The 9,052-nt window shown below is 37.7% G+C and overlaps 2 protein-coding genes across 2 annotated transcripts; one reads left to right on the top strand and one right to left on the bottom strand.

Annotated features, from left to right (window-relative positions):
- The first annotated feature begins 345 nt into the window (after positions 1–345).
- On the top strand, positions 346–2,532 carry LOC109175092 (pirin-like protein). Its single transcript, XM_019324341.1, has 6 exons — positions 346–644; positions 819–868; positions 957–1,024; positions 1,122–1,184; positions 1,468–1,571; positions 1,758–2,532. The coding sequence occupies exons 1-6, from the start codon at positions 424–426 to the stop codon at positions 2,248–2,250; spliced, it is 999 nt and encodes a 332-aa protein (XP_019179886.1). The 5' UTR covers positions 346–423; the 3' UTR covers positions 2,251–2,532.
- Positions 2,533–4,007: 1,475 nt separating this feature from the next.
- Positions 4,008–7,307, bottom strand: LOC109175215 (ras-related protein RABA5c-like). The gene is made up of 2 exons (XM_019324475.1): positions 6,821–7,307; positions 4,008–4,666 (listed from the first exon to the last, which is right to left on the bottom strand). The coding sequence occupies exons 1-2, from the start codon at positions 7,152–7,154 to the stop codon at positions 4,344–4,346; spliced, it is 657 nt and encodes a 218-aa protein (XP_019180020.1). The 5' UTR covers positions 7,155–7,307; the 3' UTR covers positions 4,008–4,343.
- Positions 7,308–9,052: the final 1,745 nt, after the last annotated feature.

The following is a 9,052-nucleotide window of genomic DNA, read 5'->3' as shown; positions in this document are numbered from 1 at the left end:
CAGAGGATTGTACTTTAGTTGTCTAATATGGGTGGCACTGACAATCTGGCGTCGCAACATACAAAATTTAAATTACAAATCCTTCTAGAACATTTTTTCCTCTTGCACTATGAAGTATTTGACTTTATAAGAAAGCACTTTCATTAGTTCATACATTCACAAAACAAAAGAGATTTCTTTCATCATCCTGACATGATCCTGATATCATCATTTCATCATCTACGATCTATCCATTCGAATCAAGCCGCGGGTCCCACCCCACCCCCCCCCCCCATCCCTCCCCCTCCCCCTCCCCCTCCCCATCTGCAATAAGAAAATTCGTTACGAATGCAGACAACAAACGAACACGCACGAGCCACCCACCCACGCCTATATATTCACTTCCCAGAAAAGAAGAAAAAGAGAAAAAAAATTTATATTTGTATGAGAGCTAATAAGTTATCCAGAAAAATCTTACTGTCTTTACTGTTGTATCAGTTGGTTTTTGTGTTATTGGTTTCCCTTTGTATCAGAAAAGATATCACCATGTCTTCTGGATCTGATGATCATTCTGGTTTTGATAACCCAAGATTGGTTGTGAAGAAGGTTTTGGCCAAGCAACAGAGCGAGGGTGATGGTGCCCGTGTTAGAAGAAGCATTGGAAGGTACCATTCTTGATTTCATTAATATAATTTGGATTCTTGGTATTGGTTGGGTGGAGATTTTGCCAATTGGGTTTTCCAATTCTTGTAAAGTTCTGGCATTTTGTCTGCATTTGTTCATTACCCAGGTAGTGATTGGTTGTTTGTTTTTATGTTTGGGAAAATTTGAATTTGCAGGCCTGAATTGAAGAATCTTGACCCATTTCTGATGCTGGATGAGTTTGAAGGTACACCAGATTCTTCATTTCTATTGACTATTGCTATTTTATGTGGAATGGATTTGGGTTTTTACTCTGTTTGATTGTCATTTATCAGTATCATTGCCTGCTGGATTTCCTGACCACCCACACAGAGGCTTTGAGACTGTAACATATATGCTGGAGGTAAAATTTTTGATCTTAAAATTGGAATTGGATACATACATAGATAGATATAGGAAGCCCTGATGAGTTGCTAATTATATTTATCTTCCTTGTCTAGGGAGCTTTTACCCATCAAGATTTTGCTGGGCATAAGGGTACAATAGGAACTGGTGATGTGCAGGTATAGATGACTTGGTTCTCGGCGTTGGTCAGTCTGTTGATTTGATAACCACAAGGTTACAAGTTCGAATCCAGGCGGGAGGGTCTATTGGCCTTTTTGGTTTGAGCCCGACAGCTATGGGCAACTGGTCTACCTGATTCTGGTCTTTTGCCAGCTAGGGTCATAAGGCGGAATTTACCCAATGTACACCCTCGGGCAGTGACTATGGGATTCTCCAAAAAAATGTAAACAATGTTTGATGAACTATGTGGTTTAGGAACTTTGTGTTTTTTGTTTGATGCAGTGGATGACGGCGGGGAGAGGTATAGTTCACTCTGAAATGCCTGTAGGGGAAGGTACACAAAAGGGGTTGCAGCTGTGGATCAATCTTGCCTCCAAGGACAAAATGTAAGTAAGATATATGGTGTTGTATTGTTATCTGTTATTTCTTCTTGGAACAGAAAAAAGTTGATACAAAAGGTTTCTCCTAATCATCAAAGTTGACTTATGTTCACTACACCTTGAAAAGGTTGTCTTTTAAGGACAGTTGTAGTCCAAGTGTGATAATTATGACCTACTGAACAAATGCTGTAGGATTGAGCCAAATTATCAAGAACTGTTGAGTGCAGACATCCCAAGTGCAGAAAGCGATGGGGTTGAAGTAAAGATTATAGCAGGAGAGTCGATGGGCGTGAAGTCCCCGGTTTACACAAGAACTCCCACAATGTACCTCGATTTCACTCTAAACCCGTCATCTCAACACCACCAAAGCATCCCAGAATCATGGAACGCGTTTATCTACATCGTCGAAGGAGAGGGGGTGTTTGGCGTCCCGAATTCACAGCCTGCATCAGCTCACCACTGCTTGGTTTTGGGTCCGGGAGAGGGCCTGAGCGTATGGAACAAGGGGTCCACACCCCTGAGATTCGTTTTGTTGGGTGGACAGCCACTCAACGAGCCGGTTGTTCAGTATGGTCCTTTTGTGATGAACACACAAGCTGAAATCGAGCAGACCTTCCAGGACTACCATTACTACAAGAATGGTTTTGAGAAGGCAAGGCACTGGAGATCTCATTCTGGACACTAGGAAGGCCCCCATAGCCCATGTAATGATAAGAAAAGCTCCAATAGAATTTCATTTGAGAAAAAGAATAAAATACTAGACTGTGGAGGATTAGACTTTGTCTTCCATCATGTCTTAATCTTTCTCCAAACCCACCTAATATGGAAGCTTGGGTAAGATAGGTACTTTAATATATATCAAGAATGCTAAAGCCTCTAGAAGCCTTAGCTAGCTTCATGTATTATATAGTTTGATATACTTTAATATAATGGTCATTTCTCTTGTGAAAATGAAACTGTGTTTTTAGCTATATTTTAATAAAAATATTATTTTTAAAAATATGGGTATCTGACCTTTATACTTGACTAACCTTTACTAGTGTACAACAAATACAATTTCAAAATGAGGGGTTCATTGTGTGCAGTGAGTAAAGGTCTATCCTCTTTGTTCAGAGGAGTTACCATGATTTATATCTTTCCAGATGCTCTGTCAGGTCGAAGCGTGGGGGCCCGGGTTGGAGATTTAACCTTTTTGAGAACAACAACAAATACCTATTGAAGCTCTGTCGGGCCGGAGCGTGGGGGCCATTGGGGTTGGAGATTCAACATATTTTAGAACAACAACAAATACCTACTGAAGCACAAAGAGTCAATACTGTCTTCACTGAGGCTCGAACCCACAACCAACTATATGGGAAAGCAACTTGGTGCTACTAGACCACAAGGTCCTTAGCACTTGGCACTTGTTATACCTTAAAAGCATGTTTAACAAGTAATAGTTGTTTATTAGGTCAACCCTTAAGTTTAGTTGAGGATTGATTTGATAATCTCTTTTTGTGAGCATTGATAAAGGGTGGACATGGTAGTGGGCATTTTGGGTTCTCAGTGATATTGTGCAGACCCTCCACAATGAAGCACTTGGCCTGGTGCATTGAAGAGAAATGGTTGAAAATTGTGTTATAGATTTGATATGGCCATTATTAAGAATCTTTACTCTTTTTATATGCTTGCAGCTTCCATTTAATTTCCATATGTTCTTTCTCATCAATGCCACAACCCCTCCGGAGATAAGATTAGGTATCCCTTAGATATTGCGTCATCATGTGTCTCAATTAATGATACATTGACACATCATCAAAGGGAAAGTAGGTCATAACATATTAATTTGAAGAGAGAAAATAAATTGATTATAACTTTTACTTTACTCTGTGAGATGATGATGTGTCAACTTATTATTGATTGAGATACGTGTTACTATGTGTATCAAGGATAATAGATATTAACCAACATAGTTAGTGTGGTGGTTCAGCACTTCGTCCCTTAAGCATGAGGTTAACTGCTGTGAGTTTTTTCGTAAATAAAAAAACATATACTAAAACATGGAGATAGCCTAGCCCTAGCTAAGTACCAAATACCAAAGATATCATGATTTGTTGTCATAAAACAATGATTGAATAAAACTACCCTTGCAATAATGATGAGAATCTTGATGGCATATAGGTCAAAGTGCTAGGAAATTAGTTGATTCCATGGGATGCCAATACAAGCTTAGTGGTCCATTGGATACATCATACATGTTCTAGTCTTCTAGAACATTAGTTTAGGTAAACATGAATGGCAACATCCCTGCATTTGGTGTGAAATTGACATATAAAATATCCAAAAGTTCAAGATATGTATAGTTTATTGACAAGATGACCATATAGCTGAGTTTCATATACAATCATTAGAATATAATCTTTTGAACTTTACCCAGGAGTAAAGAAATTCATAGGTAAACTGAAACAACTGCAGTTGAAACACATAATTAACAGAGAAATAGTGTTCACTTACAAGATATATTGATGATGATGGATCCATAAAAAAAAAAAAAAAAAAAAAAATACAACTATAATTTTCACGGGTTGTATATGTGACCTTTCATGTAATTGAGATCTCTCAGAAATTCAAAAATGAAAACAAATGAACCCACAAACCAACCAAACCAAATAGTTAAACAAACCTTTACAAGACCTTGAATTGTACACTAGCGGTGATTAATCCAATCTTGTTTTTCACCCACAGGTTCCCGTGTGTAGATATGAATGGTGCGTGACAACCAATGGTGTAGAAACCCGGTTACCTGGAACAACAAGAATAGCCTTGTTTCTGTTGCTTAGATCCATCGGGGCCATTACTGACAAGGCTAACACGGTTCACAGACACTTCTTCCTTGAAAGAATCAGAGTTCAAAACCTTTCTGCTAATGTTGTTATATATCTCCCGAATAACGATCTCAAAAGCCTGCTTCACATTCGTCGAATCCAGAGCAGATGTCTCCATAAAGAATAACCCTTCGGCTTCTGCCAAGCTTTTCCCTTCTTCTACAGTCACAGCCCTGATATCCCCCAAATCGCATTTATTGCCCACAAGCATCCTTGCAACAGTCGTATCAGAATGTGCTGCATCATAACCGTTCTTTCTAAGCCCAAACTTTCATGAAACATTGGAAGTAATTTGAAATAGGAAAGCGAAAAATAAGGGGCAGAAAACACATCTAGCTGTTGCATAATGAGCAGTAACGAGCACAAAATTTTCACATATTGAAACTGCATCCCCTGAATCAGTCCCGTCCCCCAAAACCTTAACTTTATAGCTATTGTTGTCTTTTGATCAAAACTTGTTTATTTCCTCCCCCAAGTTCAGTCAAATCAACCCTCTACACTATTTTTATTTGGGGTACCCAGAGTTTCTACCGTCGCCCTCGCTGAATTGTAGGCACCTCTATTGGGTGGAACAATTGGCTTGGAGATTTAAGGCTGCTCCACATCCAAAACCAAGGATCGAACCCTTGACCTTTGGTTAAGGATGGATGAATCCCTTGATTCCCTTCCACTCAACCACACCCCCGGTTTCAACCCACTACACTATAACCATTTAAAGAATCAGCAAACCACTCAAGAAAAGCCATACAGCTACATTGATCTGGACTTTAGGCCTAACAATAATCCCAAACTAGCCCACCCCCCTAGAGTCTTACTTTCAGGAAAGGACATTTTTTCACCATCTAGAGGGGGACAGGGGGGATATTTTAATTCGGTAGGGCTTACACTACCTTGTAATTAGGAACCTAAAGGGGGATGGAGGACAGGCTCGATCCCAAAAAGTGTAGAACATTGACATGCTATGATGGATGTGTATGAATAAAGCATCATATTTTGTTTGGTATATTAAAAGAACGGATCACTTTAGAAATGAGGCGCAATAGGACTAGTTGAAGATATTTTGAGAAGTATTGATTAAGAGATAGGAGTAGACATTGTTTAGAAAAGGAGGCTAGTGCTAGGGATTGTACCTGGACTAGCAATAAAGAGAATTGATGCAAAAATAGAACCATATAGCTGATCTAAACTAGATTACGGTTAAGGCATAGTTCTGTGTCTGTGACCAGATACGCCTTCCCTAACCTCAAGGGCTTTGCCACTAGGCCAGGCCTTGAAGGTTAGTTATGCATTATTATTACATTAAAAAAAAAAAAAGAATAATTTTAGTCATTATCAAGTTGCCCTATATTATTATTAATTTAATTTTTTGATACCTAATATCAGTATCTCATATTTGTATAAACTTTTAAAGGAATAAAATTGTAAAATTCCACTTTTTGGTAGAAGAAAACAAGAGATTTAGCTTTAAATTGTTTATAAGTTACACCTAATTATTTACTCTTTGCTGGGCAGATGTTCTGTATAATAAGGTATTCAAAATCAATCAAACTCTTCCATAAGAGGATAATGTCTTCACTCAATTTGTCAATACAGAGTGTCAAAAGTCAAGAACAAAAAAGCCTCTATTTTTGAGGCACTACAGAGGTGTACAGGACTCTTTATATATATACCCCATCTCGCTAGGTACATAGGTTACCACCAATGTGATAGTTTCCCTAATAAAGATTTCATCTTTTTCTCCTTCTTCCTATTTCAAGAAACTTCAGTACATTTATAATTTAGGCCGTACCAATTAGCATTACCACTACGTTTCTCTTGCATACACCAAGTGTTACTAATAGTCTGCTTAAGAGATTTCTTCAGCATTCATCTTAGTAAACTAAAGAGCCCGAGTTCCATGGATCAAGTAAAGCATTTTGGATCGTTAGACACGTCTTTCAGAAGCACGCTAAAAGTTGCTAACCCAAAACTCCAAAAGTATTTGCAAGATTAAAAAACTATTAAAAAAAAAAAATCATTTAGCTTCTGTTCTCAAAATTGGAGATACCTTCTCAATCAAGAAACATTTATATTCATTTTCTGTTTACTTTGTCTACCAGTCTTGTACTTTTCCCAGAAGTTAAAATAAAGATCTTGAAAAGCATGTGGGCTAACAATAAGAGAAGAAAATAAAACACTCACTCAGATCTAAAGGCTCTAATCTGCTTATCTGCTAATCATCATCATCAAAAGGTTTATATAGAACATATATATGTAGTATGCCATTGTCAAATCTAACAACAAAAGAATTTCTATTCAGCATTAAGGCCCAAGCTTTTGAAGCACATTGAGGCATATATACAGGCACCATGGATGCAAGAATTCTGAAAGAGCAAAGAAATGGAGACATACTTTTAAGCTCATCGAGCCAACGAGGGATGCTTTCGAAGGTAGTGCGGCGGGTAATGTCGTAGACGACGAGTGCGCCAAACGCGCCGCGGTAGTAAGCGGAGGTGACGGCGCGGAAACGCTCTTGGCCGGCGGTGTCCCAAATCTGGGCCTTGACTTCTTTGCCGTCGATTTCGAGGGTCTGGGTCTGGAACTCCACGCCAATTGTGGACTTGGAGTGCAAGTTGAACTCGTCGCGGGCGTAGCGGGACAGCAGATTGGATTTCCCCACCGCGGAGTCGCCGATGATCACCACCTTGAAGAGGTACTCCTCTCCCTCGTCGTCTGAGGAATCCATTGGAGCAGGGAAGCGGAGATTCCGATGAAGAATTGAAGGGGAGATCTAGCCCGGTCCGGTGAATATCGGCAAAGAAGTGCGATGGGGAGAGTTGGCAAAGGCAACTGACACGACAGTGCCGCGAAAGAAGTGGGTCTGCCTGCTACTCAGCTGTCCTTTGGATCTTATTAGTCAATTTCGTTATACTCTTGCTTTTATTATTATCCCATCTAACCCCTCAAATTGAATTAATATCATTTTTGTGCCTTAATATATTGTGATTTTATCACTTTTAATCTCTAACTTTAAAATCAATTATTTTCTATCCTAGAGTTAAGCCTCCACGGGCTTAGTTCAGTAATTCAATAGGTTGTATTTGGAAGAGGTTGAAATTAGAGTTTGTATTCTATAGACAAATCAAGAAGTTGACTTAAGTATAAGAATGAAAAATTAAAAGTGAAATAAAAAAAAAAATAAGTAAAGGAATATTGTTGCTAAATGAATGTACATTATGAGAACATGACTCTTATTTATGGGAGAAATCATCATTTGATATCTTTTCAAATCACACCATGATTGAGTTCTATAATATAGATATTGTCTTGCACACAGATAAGGAATGAGACGTATACCCTGACTCTATCAGTTTGGTATGATCTAATCCCAAGCACCTTCAAACAACATACATTACCCTTGCAGCTACCACAATTGCTTACTAGGCTAGCATCATCCACAATTGTTATGTTGTGCACCATGCATGGTGCACACGGATGCAAAAAAACGACGTCGTTTTGACTAAAAACGCGTGTCCCACTAAAAAAAAATCAGTTTTGATTCTCCTCAACAACATTATGGTGTTCATTTATTCTGGATTTTTAGTTAATTGATTTTGGATTTTTAGTTCATTTATTCTGGATATTTAGACAGAAATCAAAACTGATTTTTTTTTCATTCATGCTGGATAGTTAGTTCGTTCAGCGGCTTCCCTGCTCGGAAGCTAATAAAAGTTTCATTCATTATGGATATTTAGTTCATTCATTATGGATTTTTAGTTCATTGGTTCTGGATTTTTAATTCATTGATTCTGGATTTTTAGTTCATTGATTCTGGATATATAGTTCAAATTATGCACAACATAATGCTGTTATCGAGAATCGAAACTGATTTTTTTTAAGTGAACGCACATTTTTAATCAAAACGACGTCATTTTTGCATCCGTGTGCACCATGCAGCCCAACATAATTTGCCTATCATCCATCACTAGGCCTAACTATCCGTTGTTATAGTTTCGCTTCACTATTAGGCTAGCCTAACCCATATCCATCAAGGGCTTTATCATGTTATAGTTAACACTAAGCCTAATGACGTGAAAATCCAAGTCCATTACCATTCCCAATTCTTGTTTTGCAAAGAGAGTCAACACAAGTATTTGCCCTATTCGCAGTTATAAAAAAAAAAAAAAAAAAACTTACCCATAGCAAATCCTAGACCATTGAAGTATTGAACCCAAGCATATATCCCAACTCATGGCCGCTTCTACAATATGGCAATATATAGTTCAAAAATTATGAACATATAGTTTTATAATTATGAACATAGAGTTGTGAACATATATAATTATGAACATATAATTCTGTAATTATCAATATAGAGATTCAATCATTGTGAATATTAAGTTCAAAAATTATGAGTATATAACTTTATAATTATGAACATATAGTTCAGTAAATATGAAAATAGAGTTCTGTAATTATGAATATAGAGTTCAATAATTATGAATATGAAGTTCAACAATTATGAATATATAACTGTATAATTATGAACATATAGTTAAGTAACTATGAACATAAAATCGTGTTCACCATGCAAGGTGGACACGGTTCCACAGCATAACGATTTCTACAATACCCTTTGGGCTT

This window comes from Ipomoea nil, unplaced genomic scaffold, assembly GCF_001879475.1.
Source record: "Ipomoea nil cultivar Tokyo-kokei standard unplaced genomic scaffold, Asagao_1.1 scaffold0684, whole genome shotgun sequence".
Classification (NCBI taxonomy): domain Eukaryota; kingdom Viridiplantae; phylum Streptophyta; class Magnoliopsida; order Solanales; family Convolvulaceae; genus Ipomoea; species Ipomoea nil.
The sequence above is the reverse complement of the archived record's forward strand: the minus strand, read 5'-3'. Positions and strand labels throughout refer to the sequence as shown.